Source organism: Pseudophryne corroboree, chromosome 6 (genome assembly GCF_028390025.1).
Source record: "Pseudophryne corroboree isolate aPseCor3 chromosome 6, aPseCor3.hap2, whole genome shotgun sequence".
NCBI lineage: Eukaryota > Metazoa > Chordata > Amphibia > Anura > Myobatrachidae > Pseudophryne > Pseudophryne corroboree.
In genome coordinates this window covers 54,737,382-54,760,099 of record NC_086449.1, presented here as the reverse complement: position 1 = coordinate 54,760,099, position 22,718 = coordinate 54,737,382, and the positions used below count along the sequence as shown (strand labels likewise).

Genomic DNA, 22,718 nt, shown 5'->3' with positions numbered 1-22,718 from the left:
ACCACCCAAATGCAGCCGCTGCGTACAGATGCACAGCTGCGTTCAGGTGTGAATGACCCCCTATGTCAAAGTTAGTATTGTGTATATTATTACTGTCATACTAGTTTCATTTATTGTGAAGGAACTTTACTATTATCCTGGTACACAGGAGCCCTAAATCAGATCTGATCGCAGCAGCAAAATTGTTATCTAATGGACACAACCATGTGCATGGGGGGGGGGGGGGGGGGGGGGCAGATATAACATGTGCAGGGGGAGTTAGATTTGGGTGGGGTGTGTTCAAACTGAAATTAATATTGCAGAGTAAAAATAAAGCAGCCAGTATTTACCCTGCACAGAAACAATTAACCCACCCAAATCTAACTCTCTCTACACATGTTATATCTGCCCCCCCTGCAGTGCACATAGTTTTGCCCATTATCTAACAATTTTGCTGCTGCGATCAGATCTGAATTAGGCCCAATACGCACAACTTGGGACTTATTTAATTATGTGATATGGAAAGCAAGCATGTGTTGTAACCCATAGCAACCAGATATCAGCTATTAGTGCCAGCAAACAAACAAGTGTTATCATTTGGTTGCTATGGGATACAGATGACCGGTGTTTTACTTGCACCATTTTACTAAACAGTAATAGTAGTAATATAAAAGGTATTAGAGAAATAATACGGAGGTATAAGAGACCAGAGGAAAGACCTGTAGCGGGTATACTGTAGTTACTAACTTACTACACAGTTATTTTGAAAGCCACGGATTTTCACTCCATTTGTGTGCTGGATTTAAAGGGCAATAGAAATACAAGCAAAACAAGCCTGAATTTACATGTATTATTACTGCCCTTTATCATCCAGCGATCATAGACAGCGAGAATCAGTGGCTTAGAAAAACTGATATTTAGTAAATATAACCCATATGGTGAAACAGAACAGCATACATTGTTCCTGTAGAAATACCCAGTACTCATAGCCCTGCTGGTCAGAGAAGGAATCCCAGTACTGAGAGGAGCTGCTGGAACTCTCTACTAGTCCCAGCACCTGCATGAGCAGAACAGCTGTATATTACAGAGCTCAGTAATGGCAGTCCCACGGTCATTGGCTAATGTTATAATGCAGCTCTAGTTCCTAACACAGAGACCTTCCCAGGTCCACTTGTCTGACCTCTCCTGTCTTTATCAAGAGTCATTTATATAAAACACTCACCACATTCAGAAAATAAATATTGGCTCCATTGAATTCATATTGTTGTGATTAGTTACATTACTTATGATACACAAGCTGCATTCAGGCCCTCAGAGTGACTCCGCATGTGATTACTGAGTGCTCTCTTACTAGTAAAACATTTGCTGCACTCAGAACATGTAAATGGTTTCTCTCCTGTGTGACTCCTCTGATGTATAATAAGATTTGACTTCTGGGAAAAACACTTGCTGCATTCAGAACATGAAAATGGTTTCTCTCCTGTGTGAATCCTCTGATGTATAACAAGCACTGACTTCTGGGGAAAACACTTCCTACATTCAGAACATGAAAATGGTTTCTCTCCTGTGTGACTCCTCTGATGACTAACAAGCTCTGACTTCTGGGAAAAACACTTCCTACATTCAGAACATGTAAATGGTTTCTCTCCTGTGTGACTCCTCTGATGTATAACAAGATGTGACTTATGGGAAAAACATTTGCTGCACTCAGAACATGTAAATGGTTTCTCTCCTGTGTGACTCCTCTGATGTATAACAAGCTCTGACTTCTGGAAAAAACACGTCCCACATTCAGAACATGTAAATGGTTTCTCTCCTGTGTGACTCCTCTGATGTCTAACAAGCTCTGACTTCTGGGAAAAACACTTCCTACATTCAGAACATGTAAATGGTTTCTCCCCTGTGTGAATCCTCTGATGTATAATAAGAAGTGACTTCCGGGAAAAACACTTGCTGCACTCAGAACATGTAAATGGTTTCTCTCCTGTGTGACTCCTCTGATGAATAACAAGAGATGACTTATAGGAAAAACACTTGCTACATTCAGAACATCCAAATGGTTTCTTTTCTGTGTGAATCCTCTGATGTATAATATGAAGTGACTTCCGGGAAAAACACTTGCTGCATTCAGAACATGTAAATGGTTTTTCTCCTGTGTGATTCCTCTGATGTATAACAAGAAATGACTTCTGGGAAAAACACTTGCTACATTCAGAACATATAAATGGTTTCTCTCCTGTGTGACTCCTCTGATGTATAACAAGAAATGACTTCTGGGAAAAGCACTTTCTACATTCAGAACATTCAAATGGTTTCTCTCCTGTGTGAATCCTCAGATGTATAACAAGCTCTGACTTCTGGGAAAAACACTTCCTACATTCAGAACATGTAAATGGTTTTTCTCCTGTGTGACTTCTCTGATGTCTAACAAGAGATGACTTCCGGGAAAAACACTTCCTACATTCAGAACATGTAAATAGTTTTTCTCCTGTGTGACTCCTCTGATGAATAACAAGAGATGACTTATGGGAAAAACACTTGCTGCATTCAGAACATATAAATGGTTTCTCTCCTGTGTGACTCCTCTGATGTATGATAAGATATGATTTATGTGTAAAGCTTCTGTCACACTCAGAGCACAGATGTGGTCTCTCTCCTGTGAGACTCATCATGTATAAGTTAAAAACTTCTATCCAAAAAATTAAAATAGTTTCTTTGAACCCTTCAGTAGCTTAAGAAGAAATTATATCTTTAGTTGGATAGAGCAGGAAACAAGATTAATTTCCACATCGTCTCTTTCTGCTGCCTTGTCTTCTATTAATAGTTGGACTCCAGCTCCTTAAGTTACCTATAAAAAAACAAAACAAAAAAAATGTTATTTAATAGCCTGAAGATCACCATTGTAATCAGTTGCAGTGTTATATTGTATAAGGAACATGATGTATCTTTATGTATGTTGCCTAATTGCTGGGCTCCCATTTCCAATCGGATGTGCAGTACAGAGAATGATAGTTAGGAAGTATCCAATTAGCCGCAGTATATTGATAACTTATCACAAATGCAATCATTTGGTATCCTGTTAGCGGCGATAAGTTATTATCGATAAGTCTCCATAGGGTTTATCGTGGTTTCTCTTCACCATCTTTGAGCTGGTGGTCAGTAGTGCAAAATCCCTAATTAAAGCTAAAAATGTTGGCGTTTTGTTCTGAACCCCTGGTACATCCCCCTGAATGACTAATGAGGCACTTGGAAGTTTTTAATTATTTTTAATTAGCCAATAATGACGTAATTTTTGGGGTCAAAAAATGCAAAGTGATAGAAAATTGGGGTACAAGGTATGAGACAGGTATATTGGGGTGTTTAATAAGTAGGACAAGTGTTTTTAAGCTTGCAGGTGGGAGTAAGCGGTCCATTTCCACTTTTTTTAGTCCCCTAAAATTACCCAAATATATACTTATACTAGAGATGTGCACTGGAAATTTTTCGGGTTTTGTGTTTTGGCTTTGGCTTCGGTTCCGCGACCGTGTTTTGGATTCGGATGCATTTTGGCAAAACCTCCCTGAAAACTTTTTGTCAGATTCAGGTGTTTTTTTTTTAAAAAACCTCAAAAACAGCTTAAATCATAGAATTTGGGGGTCATTTTGTTCCCATAGTATTATTAACCTAAATAACCATAATTTACACTCACTTCCAGTCTATTCTGAACACCTCACATTATTATTTTTAGTCCTAAAATTTGCACCGAGGTCGCTGGATGACTAAGCTAAGCGACCCAAGTGGGCGGCACAAACACCTGGCCCATCTAGGAGTGGCACTGCAGTGTCAGACAGGATGGCACTTAAAAAATGTAGCCCCAAACATCACATGATGCAGAGATTTAAAAAAAAGAGGTGCAAGATGGAATTGTCTTTGGGCTCACCCACCCACCCTTATGTTGTACAAACAGGACATGCACATTTTAACAAACCTATCATTTCAGCCACAGGGTCTGCCACACAACTGTGGCTGAAATGACTGGTTGGTTTGGGCCCCCACCAAAAAAAGAAGTAATCAATCTCCCCTTGCACAAACTGGCTTTACAGAGGTAAGATGTCCACCTCCTCCTCATCGTCCGATTCCTCACCCCTTTCACTGTGTACATCCCCCTCACAGAGTATTAATTCGTCCCCACTGGAATCCGCCATCTCAGGTCCCTGTGTACTTTCTGGAGGCAATTGCTGGTGAATGTCTCCACGGAGGAATTGATTATTATTCATTTTGATGAACATCATCTTCCCCACATTTTCTGGAAGTAACCTCGTACGCCGATTGCTGACATTGCTGTACTAAACACTCTTTCGGAGTACACACTGCAGGGGGGGCAACTTAGGTAAAATAAAGCAAGTTTGTGCGAGGGCCTCCAAATGGCCTCTTTTTCCTGCCAGTATACGTACGGACTGTCTGACATGCCTACTTGGATGCTGTCACTCATATAATCCTCCATTCTTTCAATGGTGACAGAATCATATGCAGTGACAGAAGACAACATGTTAATAATCATTAGCAGGTCCTTCAGTCCAGACCAGATGTCAGCACTCGCTCCAGACTGCCCTGCATCACCGCCAGTGGGTGGGCTCAGAATTCTTAGCCTTTTCCTCGCAGCCCCAGTTTTGGGAGAATGTGAAGGAGTAGCTGTTGACGGGTCACGTTCCGCTTGACTTGACAAGTGTCTCACCAGCAGGTATTTGAACATGTGAAGACTTGTGGCTACAATAAAGAGAGATACAACATAGGCTTTGAACCTAGGATCGAGCACGGTGGCCAAAATGTAGTGCTCTGATTTCAACAGATTGACCACCCATGAATCCTGGTTAAGCGAATTAAGGGCTCCATCCACAAGTCCCACATGCCTAGCGGAATCGCTCCGTTTTAGCTCCTCCTTCAATCTCTCCAGCTGCTTCTGCAAAAGCCTGATGAGGGGAATGACCTGACTCAGGCTGGCAGTGTCTGAACTGACTTCATGTGTGGCAAGTTCAAAGGGTTGCAGAACCTTGCACAATGTTGAAATCATTCTCCACTGCGCTTGAGTCAGGTGCATTCCCCCTCCTTTGCCTATATCGTAGGCAGATATATAGGCTTGAATGGCCTTTTGCTGCTGCTCCTCCATCCTCTGAAGCATATAGAGGGTTGAATTACCACTTCTTGCTACAGATGATTGTGGGGCAGGTTCAGGAGTGTTTGCTGGTGTTCCAGTCTTTGGCACCCGGTGGCTGAATGCCGAAAGTGGCCCGCAATTCTTCGGGCCACCGACAGCATCTCTTGCACACCCCTGTCATTTTAAAAAAATATTCTTTCTGCACCACCAAATTCAATGTATGTGCAAAACATGGGACATGCTGGAATTTGCCCACATGTAATGCACGCACAATATTGGTGGCGTTGTCCAATGTCACAAATCCCTAGGAGAGTCCAATTGGGGTAAGTCATTTTTAGATGATGTTCCTCAGTTTCCATAAGAGGTTGTCAGCTGTGTGCCTCTTCTGGAAAGCGGTGATACAAAGCGTAGCCTGCCAAGGAACGAGTTGGCGTTTGCGAAATGCTGCTACTGGTACCGCCGCTGCTGTTCTTGCTGCGGGAGGCAATACATCTACCCAGTGGGCTGTCACAGTCATATAGTCCTGAGTCTTCCCTGCTCCACTTGTCCACATGTCCGTGGTTAAGTGGACATTGGGTACAACTGCATTTTTTAAAACCAGCACCGGGCTCCACTAGCCAGGAACATAATGCCACATTTATGTAGGTTCGTGCGGCCGTGGCATTAGCCCCCAACTAGTCACCCCTGGCCGGGGTTCCCTGGGGGAGTGGGGATCCCTTAAATCAAGGGGTTCCTTCCCCCCCTCCAGGCACCCAAAGGCCAGGGGTGAAGCCCAAGGCTGTCCCCAGCACCCCTGAGCGGTGGGTGCCGGGCTGATAGCCATAAGTGTGTAAAAAATATAGAGTTTTTTGTTGTGGAACTACAAGGCCCAGCAAGCCTTCCCCGCTTGCTGGTACTTGAAGAACCTCAAGTACCAGCATGTGGGGAAATAACGAGCCAGCTGGTACCTGTAGTTCTACAACAACAAGAGAGAGAGGGAGAAATTAATGAATATTATGCACTCGCTGATGCGGGAAGACGATAGCACAGACAGGGGGGAGTGCTGCTGCTGCTGCTGCTGCTGGCTGGGAGGATGGAGCAGGTGCCCCCAGTAGTTGTGACCCCTCTAGCTGTGACCCCAGTAGCAGTGCCTGAGTAGATGTGCCCCTGTCGCTGTGCCCCAAGTAGTTGTGACCCCTGTAGCTGTGCCCCTTGTGGCTGTGCCCCCAGTAGTTGTCACCCCTGTAATTGTGCCCCCAGTCGCTGTGCCCCCTGTAGCTGTGCCCCTTGTAGCAGTGCCCCCAGTCGCTGTGCCCCGAGTAGCTGTGCCCCCAGTCGCTGTGCCCCCAGTCGCTGTGCCCCCTGTAGCTGTGCCCCTTGTAGCAGTGCCCCCAGTCGCTGTGCCCCGAGTAGCTGTGCCCCCAGTCGCTGTGCCCCCAGTCGCTGTGCCCCCTGTAGCTGTGCCCCTTGTAGCAGTGCCCCCAGTCACTGTGCCCCCAGTCGCTGTGCCCCGAGTAGCTGTGCCCCCAGTCGCTGTGCCCCCAGTCGCTGTGCCCCCAGTCACTGTGCCCCTTGTATGTGTGCCCCCAGTCGCTGTGCCCCCTGTAGTTGTGCCCCCAGTCACTGTGCCCCTTGTAGCTGTGCCTCTTGTAGCTCTGTCCCCAATAGCTATGCCCCCAGTCGCTGTGCCCCCTGTAGTTGTGCCCCCAGTCACTGTGCCCCTTGTAGCAGTACCCCTTGTGGCGGTGCCCCCTGTGGCGATGCCCCAAAGCCCAAACACATGGGGAAAAACACACACACACACATACTTACCGCTCCTGCAGCGTTGCCTCCATCTCCGTCCGCCGGCTCCTCTCTACTATGGGAGAGACGTCATGACTCATGACGTCTCTCTCATAGTAGCGCCGTTCAGACACCAGGGGTCAATTATGACCTCTAGTGTCAGTCAGTGGCGCTGGCTGCAGCCCGGAAGAGGGATCACTAGTGATTGGACAGCGGATCCAGACTAGATGCGCTGGGCCAATCACATCTGGGGGACTGACAGGGGGCGTGCATTCATCGGGGCTGAATGCACGCCCCTGTCATTGCGACACCAGTAAAGGTGCCACTTCCCCATTCTTTTTCAATGGGCTTTCACAGCCCATTCCTGCGCCCCTCCCCCTGCCCGCGCCCCGCTGCCCGGACTATAATGGTAGCAGCGGGAGGCACCTCTCCCGCTGCCTCAACCCAAGGATGGGAATGGTTAAAATAATAGAAGTAGATATTTATAACAGACGCTGTGTCATAAATATCTTCTTTTTATTATTTTAATCATTATGACAGGGGAGGCAGTGCCTCCCCTGACTGCACATCCCTGGGTATGAGAGAGATATAGCTATGACTATGACAACCATAGATATTTCTACGTCTGAGGCTGGGTCACAGATTTATGTAAACTTACTGCATATATTTATGTATAGTTTCTGATATGCATCATACTATCATTCAAATTCTTTACCCAGTCAGATATTGGTGGTGCCGACAGGGCCACCCATACACATCCGAGTCCCCCATATAGTTTTCTTTCGTGGAAAAACATTCATGTACCAATAGGTTGACACATATGTACCCAGTATCCTCCAGAGTCGGCGGTGCCGACAGGGTCATTGCCCCAGTCTTTTGTGGAAAGCACCCCGCCCCAGACATGCCGACACGCATGTACTAAACACCTACCAACATATAGGGGACAGACTCACAGTAATTTCTGTCAAAGAAAACACATAAAGGTTTTTTTTAGCTTATCAAAGACGGCTCTGAACACTTATACAATGCCCAAACCTGCAGCCCATATATATATTAACATATATTTTACCACTTTTACTGCACCCACCCCTCTTTTTACACCCTGCTACTGCCAGCAGTGTGAGGAAGGGCCAGCATTTGTGATAGAGAAAATGGCGCTGGCTGAGTGAACCGTGAGGGCTAAGCCCCGCCCCCGCAATGGCGCGCTTCAGACCCGCAATTTTTGTCAAAATCTTTATACTGGCGGGGGTTAGGACAGTGCCTTGGCACTATGTCCCCTGTTGAGGTTATTTATGCTGCCCAGGGCACCCCACCTGCACCCTGCACCCTGCACCCTGTAGTGCCTCTGTATGCGAGCATGGCACGCAGCGCGGCCGCTGTGCAGTACTTCATATGCCATCTCTGATGTCTTCTGATCTTCTTCTACTCACCTGTCTTCTGACTTCTGGCTCTGCAAGGGGGGTGACGGCGGGCTCTGGGAGTGAACCCCTAGGCGTACCTAGTGATCAAACCCTCAGGAGCTAATGTTGTCCTGTAGCCAAAAAGCAGAGCCTTTAAATTCCCTAGAAGTAGGTCTGACTTCTCTCCCCTAAGTCCCACGATGCAGGGAGACCATTGCCAGCAGCCTCTCTGAAAATAAAAAACCTAGCATAAAGTCTTTTCAGAGGAACTCAGTAGAGTTTCTCAGATGTGCATCCAGTCTGCCTGGGCACAGATCTAAAACTGGAGTCTGGAGGAGGGGCATAGAGGGAGGAACCAGGTCACACCCTTTGAAAGTCTTACAGTGCCCATGTCTCCTGTGGATCCCGTCTATACCCCATGGTCCTTATGGAATCCCCAGCATCCTCTAGGATGTATGAGAAAGTTCAAATAAACCCTGATAAAACCAATGTTTCACATTTATTTTTCTCTCTCTGTTTACAAAGAAATTTCTTGCCCTTAGTTTCCAATTTACCTGGCACTGGCAGTCCTCCCAATTTCACTATTTAGGCATTTTTGTTATTAAACACTGTTCTGCTCTTTCTAAAGCTAATTACATCCTATTCCATCCTGGAATAAACCATTTATTTCATGGACTTTTCACATAGTGGCCATTAAAATAAACATTCTCCCCATTCTGCTTTACTTATATCAGATGAACCTTTGCCTCCCTGCAGTACCTGGATAGCTCTTTTATATGGACTGGTAAGTGACTATGGCTTAGGATGTCTATACTTCAGCATCCCACCCTTGGTGGGGCCTAGGAGCCCACTATCATCCTATTAGCCTCTCTCTGATGATTTGGCAGAGATGTACAGATGTAGCCATGCTCATCGTTGCTGCTGCTGCCCCATACAGGAGCCCTAGTAGCACCATACAAATAGCGTAGGTTGGCGAAGTAAGGCGTGATAAGGCACAATTGGATTCACAGCATGCAATACACAGTTTCACCACTGGGTGGTGATTGTTCCACTAATGAAAATTACAGTACAGTGCTGAATAGCAGCAGATGGATACGTCACTACAGAATACTGAACACTGTAGCAAGCCCTGACAAGCTAGCCAGTGCACATTAAATATGGTAGTTCTGTTTGAATACATAATTACTGCAGGGTGGAGTATGAAATCACCAGAACAGCAGGCGCCCAGTGACAACATGCCATACAACTGAACGTTCTCCTGGTGTGCTGTAATATCACGTCTACATTGAAAGTTACAATTATCTTGAGGACGTTGGATATAGAAGAAACCCAGATAGGAGTATCTTTCCGATTACTTTTGTAAGTGTGGTACACATGACAAATTCTTGTGTTATGGAAAAGATACCCTTATGTGTTTCACGTATCTAGCTTCAAAAGTGAGTTAGGTGCGCACTGTTTTAATATCTTTTGGTGGAAGGGCCACAAAATAGGAGGTGAAGAAGGTTAAAGAAACCCCTATAGGCACCTACTGTTGGTTTCATTGCGAGTTAGGGTACGCTCTTCACCCCTTAATTTACCTTTTTCCCCTTTCGTTTGGGCCATATAAAGGGGACCGTTTGAATATAAGGGAATAATAGGTCAAACAATATTACACATTGTTCTCTTTATTTATTCCCCTTCTACATAACCGCTGAGACTGATACATCTATACTTCTGAATAATATTACATCTAGGGTGGTCATTCCGAGTTGTTCGCTCGTTGCCGATTTTCGCTACATTGCGATTTTCCGCTTACTGCGCATGCGCAATGTCCGCAGTGCGACTGCGCCAAGTAAATTTGCTATGAAGTTTGGTATTTTACTCACGGCATTACAAGGTATTTTCTTCGTTCTGGTGATCGTAATGTGATTGACAGGAAGTGGGTGTTTCTGGGCGGAAACTGACCGTTTTATGGGTGTGTGTGAAAAAACGCTACCGTTTCTGGGAAAAACGCGGGAACGGCTGGAGAAACGGGGGAGTGTCTGGCCGAACGCTGGGTGTGTTTGTGACGTCAAACCAGGAACGAAACTGACTGAACTGATCGCAATGGCAGAGTAAGTCTCGAGCTACTCAGAAACTGCTAAGATATGTGTACTCGCAATTTTGCAAATCTTTCGTTCGCAATTTTGCTATGCTAAGATACACTCCCAGAGGGCGGCGGCTTAGCGTGTGCAATGTTGCTAAAAGCAGCTTGCGAGCGAACAACTCAGAATGAGGGACTATATTGGAAGTTATAAGAGCTTGAGGACGTTGGACATAAAAGAAACCCAGACAGGAGTGTCTCTGTGATTATTCTCGTGAGTGTGGTACGCATAAGATATTTCTGTGGAAAAGATACCTTTATGTGTTTTACGTATCTATCTTTAAAAGTGAGTTAGGTACGCTCCTTTCCAAATAGTCTTTGGTGGAAGGCTCACAAAACGAGGTGAAGATAATTAAAGAAACCCCTTATGGGCACCAGCTTCTGGCTTTACTGTGAGTTCCTTGTGTATCTGGTCTTGATAAAAGGGGATCACTTGAATATATAGAAATATTAGATGAAACAATATTACAAATTGCCTTCTTCATCTATTCTCGTTCCACATAATCGTCTGAGACTGTATCATCTAGACTGAAGTTGGGGGTAAGAGAAGAATCCGAAAGAAGAGCACATTCTCACAAAGGAACGTAACGTGATTATATATGTATATATATCATATCTTGGCGCTCATACCAGTAGAGATTACCTTCTCTTTTTACATATACATACATACTTTACACACATACATACACAGTCAGGTCCATGAATATTGGGACATCGTCATATTTCTCATATTTTGGGCTCTATACACCACCACAATGGATTTGAAATGAAACAAACAAGATGTGCTTTGACTGCAGAGTTTCCGCTTTAATTTGAGGGTATTTACATCCAAATCAGGTGAACGGTGTAGGAATTACAACAGTTTCTATATGTGCCTCCTACTTTTTAAGGGACCAAAAGTAAATGGGACAAACTAAACAATCCTAAATCAAACTTTCACTTTTTAGTACTTTGTTGCAAATCCTTTTCAGTCAATTACAGTCTGAAGTGTGGAACGCATAGACATTACCAGACGCTGGGTTTCATCCCTGGTAATACTCTGCCAGGCCTCTACTGCAAATGTCCTCAGTTCCTGCTTGTTCTTGGGGCATTTTCCCTTCAGTTTTGTCTTCCTCAAGTGAATTGCAGGCTCAATTCAGGTCAGATGATTGACTTGGCCATTGCACAACATTCCACTTATTTGTCTTAAAAAACGCTTTGGTTGCTTTCGCAGTATGCATCGGGTCATTGCCCATCTGCACTGTGAAGCACTGTCCTATGAGGTCTGAAGCATTTGACAGAATGTGAGAAGATAATATTGCCCAAAACACTTCAGAATTCATCCTGCTGCTTTTGTCAACAGTCAAATTATCAATAAATACAAGGGAACCAGTTCCATTGGCAGCCATACATGCCCACGATATGACACTACCAACACCATGCTTCACTGATGAGGTGGTATGTTTTGGATCATGTGCAGTTCCTTTCCTTCTCCATACTCTTCTCTTCCCATCACTCTGGTACAAGTTAATCTTTGTCTCATCTGTCCATAGGATGTTGTTCCAGAACTGTAAAGGCTTTTTTAGATATTGTTTGGCAAACTCTAAATCGGGACTTCCTGTTTTTGTTGCTCACCAATGGTTTACATCTTGTGGTGAACCCTCTATATTCACTCTTGTGAAGTCTTCTCTTGATTGTTGACTTTGACACACCTACCTCCTGGAGAGTGTTCTTGACCTGGGCAACTGTTGTGAAGGGGTTTTTCTTCACCAAGGAAATAATTCTTCTGTCATCTACCATAGTTGTTTTCCATGATCTTTTCGGGTCTTTTGGTGTTGCTGAGCTCTCCGGTGCGTTCCTTCTTTTTAAGAATCTTCCAAACAGTTGATTTGGCCACACCTAATGTTTTTGCCATCTCTCTGATAGGTTTGTTTTGATTTTTCAGCCTAATGATGGCTTGCTTCACTGATCGTGGCAGCTCTTTGGATCTCATATTTAGAGTCGACAGCAACAGATTCCAAATGCAAATGTCACACCTGGAATCTACTCCAGACCTTTTACCTGCTTAATTGATCATGAAATAATGAGGGAATAGCCCACTTCTGTCCATGATATAGCTTTTGAGTCGTCTGTCATATTACTTTTGGTTCCTTTAAAAAGAGGGAGAAAACCATTGTAATTCCTTCACCGTTCACTTGATTTGGATGTAAATACCCTCAAATTAAAGTGGAAAGTCTGCAGTTAAAGCACATATTGTTTGTTTCATTTCAAATCCATTGTGGTGGTTTATAGAGCCCAAAACATGGGAATTGTGTCGATGTCCCAATATCTATGGGTCTGTCTGTACATACAATATATTATATATATATATATATATATATATATAGTTAGTACTCCCAGCTCCGGCACTCCCCAGGTGAATTAAGAATACTTTGCCGGGTGCCCTCCAACACTTAGTCATCCAGGCTATGTGCATTAAATATCTCTCCAGCGGCGGCACTCCGGACTTGAAAAAAATACTCAGAGTCAGCTATTCTAAGCAACGTTTCATCGCTCTGTGGCGCTTTTATCAAACCGTATATACCAAATTACAATACAAAACAGTTTTATACATACCGCAACCAACACCCGTGAACCTTGCCGTTCTTCCAGTTCCGGTCACTATGCTGACCTCACAGGAAGTGACGGTGGGGCTCCATAGCAACCATATAAACATAAAATACCACCGTGAAGTGGCTATGTGACACGTAAAAACTACAACAATTAAAAACAATCAGCCACAAGTAATTGTAATCAGAGCCACATACCAGATAGAGCATATATATTACAAGCAAGATCCATCCTAACAATTTATACCAGAGATACCACCCTGGCTAAGCATCTACATTATGTATGTAAAGGTATAGTCCACATACATGGTATGGCTCCGATCCAATCCACTCTACACCTAAATAATACATATCAATTATAGAAAATAAATACATATCTAGTTACAATTGCACATGATTATATATTTCACATATTGGTTAATTGATGGTTGTGTTTTAGAACCTATTAGATGAAAATCTGCATCCCCAAATTTTCATTTAGGCCTCGAGGGGCCAACGTGTCCAAACGCATGATCCATTCGCATTCCCTCTGTAACAGCCGAGCAGATCTATCACGACCCCTAAGTAACGGGGGTACATGATCTATGATCCGATAACGTAAGGCTGACAAATTGTGTCTAGCCTCACAAAAGTGTTGAGCAACCGGTTGTATACTGGTGCCCGTACCGATTGCTGCACGAATAGCCGTGCAGTGTTGAGCCATACGTTCACGGAATGTAACTACGGTTTTACCAACATACATTTTTGAGCAAGGACAAATTATGATGTACACCACAAAGTGACTTGTACAAGTTCAACGGTGTCTGATGGTGTATTTGACACCTGTATGAGGATGGTTAAATGTCGGCCCTGTCAGCATATATCCACATGTGGTGCAATTCGGGCATTTAAAACATCTGTTTTTCGGTTTACCCAAAAAGCTTATGTTCTCCTTTTTGCCCATATTTGAAAGATCATTATGTACCAAATAATCTCTCAAATTCTTACCTCTTCTATAGCAGGTCATCAATGATTTCTGGTTTAATGCAACCAAATCCTTATCTGTCTTTACTAACGGCCACAGTTCTTTAGCCTTCTTCTTAATAAAAGGGCTTAAATGTGTATATTTATTACACCAAATGTGTCGGTTGGAGTTTTTATGTCCTTCCGAGATCTAAATAACTCATCTGCAGGTACAGATAGTGCTTTAGCTCTGGCCTTGGCCAGAACTGCTGCACTATAGCCTCTGTCTGAAAAGTTTTTCACCATCACATCTACTTGTTGAATGCCTAATTCCCTCTTCCTAGAGATGCGCAATGCTCTCAGGAACTGGGAGTATGGTAACGCATTTTTCAACGATTCAGGGTGTGCACTGCTTGCCTAAAGCAAGTTGTTTCTGTCTGTGGATTTAACAAACAGGGATGGCAGCAATCTACCATTCTCTTTTACCAGGGCCACATCCAAAAAATTAACACTGTTGGTATCCAAAGTGTAAGTAAATTTAGCGGGACAGTTACTCTTGTTGTGGTCAGCCAAAAGTGTCACAAATTTAATTTCAGTTCCTCCCCATACAATGAGAAGGTCATCTATAAATCTGAAATAGGCCAATATCTTACTTGCAGTACATCTGTTATCAAAAAATAGATGTTGTTCAATTTGAAACATATATGAATTTGCATAAGATGGAGCCACATTGGACCCCATCGCACATCCAGATGTCTGAAGGTATATGGCATTGTCATAACAGAAGTAATTTTGTGTCAACACCAATTCCAGAAGTTGTAGAAAAAATTCTACTGGAGGTCCTGTGTACAGTGGATTTCCAGTGAGCAGGGATCTAGCAACTTCTGGAATTGGTGTCGACGCAAAATTACTTCTGTTATGACAATGAAAAAACCTTTTATATCAGGCGCTAATGTCAAATGCTATAAAAAAATCCTTTTGCATATTATAACAATCAGCTGCAAAAAGTTAATGACCTGGGGTTAGCAGGTCAATCAAATTGCACTGGACCACCCAAGTGCAATTAACCACAAAACTCCAATTTTTAGAAACTTTTGCGCTATATTGTAAATTTATATGATATGGCTGACAAAATCATAAAACAAGACCGGTCTTAGTAGTTTAAACATCTAAGATGATAAGTATATATACTTTCCAATAAAAGGAGGTGGACTTAAGCATATTCTGGGCACAGAAGTGTAAAAACTAGCTCTATAGCTAAATGACTTAATTTAAAAAGTCACATAAATGGATCAAGTGTAACTGCTGGTAGAACCCGTATAATAAATGTTTCCAATAGACAGTAACTTTGTATCAAAGTTCCTTTGAATGTAATAATCCAACACAGATCAGTGAACTGAATGAGAGCCGTTTTCAACCGGAATCTTACGTGAGGTATGAGCAAGTAGTATCAGCAGGAGTACATCCCGACGTCCGCCACGATGGCTTCTGGCTGTGGGGAAAAACGGCACCTGCTGTAGCCTGTCCTGCTCGGTCTGAATGCTCCACAGGTCTCCACCTCTACGTGCCGTTTGCGGGCACCGGTGAATGGCTCCTCTCCACTCAAGAATAAACAAACCAGCAGATGAATGCTGTGGCCGGTATAAACTGCGGGTCTAACTCCAGCAGGGGTCCAACAGTTACAAAGTGACTGTCTATTGGAAACATTTATTATACGGGTTCTACCAGCAGTTACACTTGATCCATTTATGTGACTTTTTAAATTAAGTCATTTAGCTATAGAGCTAGTTTTTACACTTCTGTTATGACAATGCCATATACCTTCAGACATCTGGATGTGCGATGGGGTCCAATGTGGCCCCATCTTATGCAAATTCATATATGTTTCAAATTGAACAACATCTATTTTTTTATAACAGATGTACTGCAAGTAAGATATTGGCCTATTTCAGATTTATAGACGACATTCTCATTTTATGGGGAGGTACTGAAAGTGAATTTCTGACACTTATGGCTGACCACAACAAGAGCGACTGTTCCGCTAAATTTACTTACACTGGATACCAACAGTGTTAATTTTTTGGATGTGGCCCTGGTAAAAGAGAATGGTAGATTGCTGCCATCCCTGTTTGTTAAATCCACAGGCAGAAACAACTTGCTTCAGGCAAGTAGTGAACACCCCGAATCATTGAAAAATGCGTTACCATACTCCCAGTTCCTGAGAGCATTGCGCATCTCTAGGAACAGGGAATTAGGCATTCAACAAGTAGATGTGATGGTGAAAAACTTTTCAGACAGAGGCTATAGTGCAGCAGTTCTGGCCAAGGCCAGGGCTAAAGCACTAGCTGTACCCCCAGATGAGTTATTTAGATCTCGGAAGGACATAAAAACTCCAACCGACACATTTGGTGTAATAAATATACACATTTAAGCCCTTTTATTAAGAAGAAGGCTAAAGAACTGTGGCCGTTAGCAGAGACAGATAAGGATTTGGTTGCATTAAACCAGAAATCATTGATGACCTGCTATAGAAGAGGTAAGAATTTGAGTGATTATTTGGTACATAATGATGTTTCAAATATGGGCAAAAAGGAGAACATAAGCTTTTTGGGTAAACCGAAAAACGGATGTTTTAAATGCCTGAATTGCACCACATGTGGATATCTGCTGACAGGGCCGACATTTAACCATCCTCATACAGGTGTCAAATACACCATCAGACACCGATTAACTTGTACAAGTCACTTTGTGGTGTACATCATAATTTGTCCTTGCTTAAAAATGTATGTTGGTAAAACCAAAGTTACTTTCCGTGAACGTATGGCTCAACACCGCACGGCTATTCATGCAGCAATCGGTACGGGCACCAGTATACAACCGGTTGCTCGACACTTTTGTGAGGCTAGACACAATTTGTCAGCCTTACGTTATCGGATCATAGATCATGTACCCCCGTTACTTAGGGGTCGTGATAGATCTGCTCGGCTGTTACAGAGGGAATGCGAATGGATCATGCGTTTGGACACGTTGGCCCCTCGAGGCCTAAATGAAAATTTGGGGATGTAGATTTTCATCTAATAGGTTCTAAAACACAACCATCAATTAACCAATATGTGAAATATATAATCATGTGCAATTGTAGCTAGATATGTATATATTTTCTATAATCGATATGTATTATTTAGGTGTAGAGTGGATTGCATCGGAGCCATACCATGTATGTAGACTATACCCTTACATACATAATGTAGATGCTTAGCCAGGGTGGTATCTCTGGTATAAATTGTTAGGATGGATCTTGCTTGTAATATATATGCTCTATCTGGTATGTGGCTCTGATTACAATTACTTGTGGCCGATTGTTTTTAATTGTTGTAGTTTTTATGTGTCACATAGCCACTTCACGGTGGTATTTTATGTTTATATGGTTGCTATGGAGCCCCGACGTCACTTCCTGTGAAGTCAGCACAGTGACCGGAACTGGAAGAACGGCGAGGATCACGGGTGTTGGTGGCGGTATGTATAAAACTGTTTTGTATTGTAATTTGGTATATACGGCTTGATAAAAGCGCCGCAGAGCGCTGAAACGTTGCTTAGAATAGCTGACTCTGAGTATTTTTTTCAAGTCCGGAGTGCCGCCGCTGGAGATATATATATACACATATATACATACATACATACATACATACATACATACATACATACATACACACAGTGGGACAAAAATGTATTTGGACAACCACCGATTGTGCAAGTTGACCCACTTAAAAAGATGAGAGAGGTCTGTCATTTCCATCATAGGTACACTTCAACTGTGAGAGACAGAATCTGGAAAAAAAAACAGGAAATCACATTGTATGATTTTTAAACAATTTACTTGTATATTCTTGTGGAAAATAAATATTTGGACACCTACCAAGCTGCAAGAATTCTGGCTCTCACAGACCTCTTCTATCCTCCACTCATTACCTGTAATAATGGCACCTGTTTGAACTGGTTATCTGTATAAAAGACACATGTCCACACCCTCAAACAGCCAGACTGCTACCTCTCCACCATGGCCATGACCAGAGAGCTGTCTAAGGACACCAGGGACAAAATTGTACAGCTGCACAAGGCTGGGATGATCTACTTGTCAATAAGCAAGCAGCTTGGTGAGAAGAGATCAACTGTTGGTGCAATTATAAAAAAATGGAAAAAATACAAGATCACTGACAATCTCCCTCGACCTGGGGCTCCATGCAAGATCTCACCTTGTGGGGTATCAATGATCTTGAGAACGGTGAGGAATCAGCCCAGAACTACACGGGGGGACCTGGTCAATGACCTCAAGAGAGCTGGGACCACAGTCACAAAGGTTACCATTAGTAACAAACTACGTCGTCATGGATTGAAATCCTGCAGCGCCCGAAAGGTCCCCCTGCTTAAGCCAGCACATGTCCAGGCCCATCTTAAGATTGCCAGTGACCATCTGGATGATCCAGAGGAGGATTGGGAGAATGGAATGTAATGTGGTCAGATGAGAGCAAAATCAAACTTTTTGGTATAAACTCCACTCGCCGTGTTTGGAGGGAGAATAATGATGAATGGCATCCCAAGAACACCATACCCACTGTGAAGCATGGGGGTGGAAACATCATGCTTTGGGGCTGCTTTTCTGCAAAGGGGACAGGACGACTGATCCGTATTAAGGAGAGGATGATTTGGGCCATGTATCCTGAGATTTTGGGCAAAAACCTCCTTCCTTCAGTAAGAGCATTGAAGATGGAACGTGGCTGGGTCATCCAGCATGACAATGACCCCAAACACACCGCCCGGGCAACTAAGGAGTGGCTCCGTAAGAAGCATTTCAAGATCCTGGAGTGGCCTAGCCAGTCTCCAGACCTCAACCCAATAGAAAATCTGTGGAGGGAGTTGAAAGTCCGTGTTGCCCGGTGACAGCTTGTTATGCACACCAGTGCCTGCAGGAATGTACTGGTGTCAGAACTGTTATGCACTCCAGTGCCTGCAGGAATATACTGGTGTTTGAACTGATAGGTATGCAAAACAAATGAACTCACAGACAGACTGGGGAATATGACATTACGTACACAGAAGGTGATAGGGTAACAAAATACACACAAAGTGAACAGAGAAGCCCAGAGGCTAAGGAACTGGGTGTCTCCCTAGTATTAGTAATGCTCAGATGGGAAAAGCAAGATGTTGTGTTTTAATACGTAGAGAACCCGAAATGCTGTTGCTAAGGGCAACAGGAAAACCCTAAAGGGTTACCAACGGGTGTGGCAGTAAACTCCTTGGTCAGAGATGGAATGATAGACACAAGGAGAGTCTCCACAATCCTAATTCTCACTTGCAGTGCACAGGTTCAGCTTACTGCCACTAAACTGACACCTGACACCTTGCACAGTGAGACAGGATTTAGGCAGGCAAGTCTTAGAATACAGCCGCAAACTTGCTAAGTTCACAGAGTAGTAAAAGAACCCCAGCAAGTTAAACGACTGACTCCAGTCTTACTGCTAGGTCTGGATTGGCAGAGTGTAGTACCAAATCCCCAGGCCTATTTGCAGTAAGCAACAACAAATACAAAGCTACACAGTACTGGCTAACTTTCAGGAACTGACTAACCAACAAAGATTCAGCAGCATCTGTTTAACCTGAGAAGGGGCCTTATAAAGCAGGTGCTGTCCACGCCCCACTCAGACCTCACAGACTGTGAGCACAAAAACCAGCACCGGATCCCCTGCCGTGCACAGAGCCTGTAACCACTGCACAGCAAAAGACCCGAACCGGAGTATCAGCTGCGTTCAGGTTACTCCGCTAGCACTTGTCTCCCGGTTGCCATGACGACGTGGCAGCACAGGGCAGGAGACCCTAACACAGCTCCAAAACATGACAGATCTAGAGAAGATCTGCATGGAAGAGTGGGCCAAAATACCTGCTACAGTGTGTGCAAACCTGGTCAAGAACTACAGGAAATGTTTGACCTCTGTAATTGCCAACCAAGGTTATATTACAAAGTATTGAGTTAAACTTTTTGATTGTCCAAATATTTATTTTCCGCAAGAATATACAAGTAAATTGTTTAAAAATCATACAATGGGATTTCCTAGTGTTTTTTTTCAGATTCCGTCTCTCACAGTTGAAGTGTACCTATGATGGATATTACAGAACTCTCTCATCTTTTTAAGTGGGTCAACTTGCACAATCAGTGGCTGTATATATATATATATATATATATATATATAGTTCAAAGAGTAAAGCAGGCGGCACTCAGCAGTCTATAATCCGTTAATTCTTGATTAGCAACAAGCCAACATGTTTCGGAGCTTCCTCCGTCCTCCTTGGCTGAAACACGTATTATGTCTTGCTATACACGTGGTAGGAATTTGGGGGATATGGTTATGAAGCTTGATGTAACCAATCTCACCAAGCCCAGGGAGTCTCATTTTTTGAGACAGAAGTTAGGTTGCTTTAGATGCTTGGGGTGTGCAACTTGTAACACCCTGATTTCAGGGGCCACCTTCAACCACCCCCTAACTGGTCGTAAGATTAAAATCCAACATAGGCTAACGTGCACTACTATGCACGTAGTATACCTCCTGACCTGCCCTTGTGGTCTAGCCTATATAGGAAAGACCATTCGCCAGTACAGGGAACGGATGGCACTTCATCGTAGTGCCATCAAGAAAGCATATGAGAAGGGCCTAAGTGAACAGCCGTTTGCCCGACATTGTTTTGAGGCCAAACACAATGTGGCATCTATTAGGGCCATTTTAATAGACCATGTACCTAAATCCCATAGGGGGGGTGATAGAAATAGGATATTGTTGCAGAAAGAATCCAGGTGGATTTTTTCCCTGGGCACGATTTCTCCCAAGGGCCTGAATGAGAATTTGGGCCTACAATGCTTTCTGTAGATTACCTGGTTATTCATTTTCATTCTCTTCTTCTTTATTGGTTAGGGATACATATGTGCCTTTTGGACACTTTAAACATATTTACATTTATGTAATTGAATCTAATATGAGGGGAATTGGGCTGTAGTAGTGATATTGTTCTTCACCCATGTATGTTTTTAAAGGTTTCACTTCTAATATTGTAGTATAGTTTTACTATATCACGTTGATCTGTCATTGTTTATATTACACAGGTGGCTCTATGGACGCTTCTCATCCAGGTTACTATGGATGCTCCCTGCGACGCGGCGCGCCGTGATGACGTCACCCGCGAGACGCGGCTGCGGACCGGGAGAGTGGAATCGCTGGCGCGCCGTGGAGCAGGTGAGTACGATTAGAGCCCACTGTGATTTGATTAGGTTGGGGTTATATGTTTGTATGTTTGTATGTTTGTGCACAATTGGTAATGCTGCCCTGGGGACGGAGTTAGATCCGAAACATGTTGGCTTGTTGCTAATCAAGAATTAACGGATTATAGACTGCTGAGTGCCGCCTGCTTTACTCTTTGAACTGCACATTGGGATTCACGTCCCACAAGGAGGGCACCGCAGCACAGCACAACTTTCGGCTTTGAGTGCCGGACACCATTTTGACATTTATATATATATATATATATATATATATATATACACAAGCACACACACACATGCATACATATATATATATTTATACGCACACATATATATATATATATATATATATACACATACATATATATATATATATATACACATATATATATATATATACACACACACACACACACACACACACACATAAAAGATATAACCCGGAGGGCGCTAAAACATCAAATGTCCATTGTCAATATAAAAGTCCTTATAGTTTTATGGTTTCCAATGTCTAAATGCTTTCAGATGTATTTTAAAGGGACTTGATTAAAATCACAGCCTGGAATGTTTGAGATCCGATGCTTGATTGTACTCAGCCAGGTATTTCACCTGCAAGATATCCTCTCAACAAAAACAATGTAGAAACCCAAAATAACCTTTGATTAATAAAATTCCCATGTTTATTTGTAACATCCAACATAAAATATATAATGTATATTAGTCTTTACATTATACAAGGTGTATTATAGGAACAACCAGGTTACATCAAAACACTAACCACCCCAGGATGTGAGCTCAGTGGTGGGGACCCTACAATGTATACTGGATATCCTAATCACCTTATTTAAAATCCTACGCATTTCGTCCTTTTAACAGGACTTCCTCAGAGGTATATTTGATCTAAAAGTGTACCATACGGTGGATACTTATAAATTTCACCTGCCTAACTATAATGACAATGGGCAACGAATAATAATGCCTAGGGTAAGGATAGTATTGCCGATAATGGCGAACAAGATGTAAAAACTTTGCTGGCCCAGTTAAATTTGTGAACTACACGCTCCCAAAGTTGTAATTATTCTGACAAAGGAAGGAATTATAGTTCCTATTAAAACCACTGGTCAAATACGTCTCAGGGGATCAGGAGGTACATAAAGCTGTGTATGTCAACAAGGATCATTCGTTCCAGGCTGGGATTTTAATCAAGTCCAATTAAAATATGTCTGAAAGCATTTAGACATCAGAAACCATAAAACTATATGGACAATGGTCATTTGATGTCTTAGCGCCCTCTGGGTTATATCTTATGTCAACATTGTTTCTGTTCCCACTAACAGGGTTTCCACCGTGAAGTGCTGCTCTTTGAAGCACGCTACACGTGTTATTCTCTTTGTGTGTATATATATATATATATATATACACATATACATATACATATACACTGTTGACCTAAGTATGGTCGACCTTATGAACCACATTATTTATA

At 43.0% G+C, this 22,718-nt stretch overlaps 1 protein-coding gene across 1 annotated transcript in view; it reads right to left on the bottom strand.

Moving 5' to 3' along the window:
* LOC134936112 (zinc finger protein 268-like) overlaps nucleotides 1-2,793 on the bottom strand; it is a 90,826-nt gene extending 88,033 nt beyond the window's left edge. The window contains exon 1 of the mRNA XM_063931024.1: nucleotides 1,426-2,793. Within this exon, the coding sequence (XP_063787094.1) occupies nucleotides 1,426-2,651 (1,226 nt within the window). The 5' untranslated portion in view covers nucleotides 2,652-2,793. The remainder of the gene's footprint in view (nucleotides 1-1,425) is intronic.
* Between the last annotated feature and the right edge of the window lie 19,925 nt (nucleotides 2,794-22,718).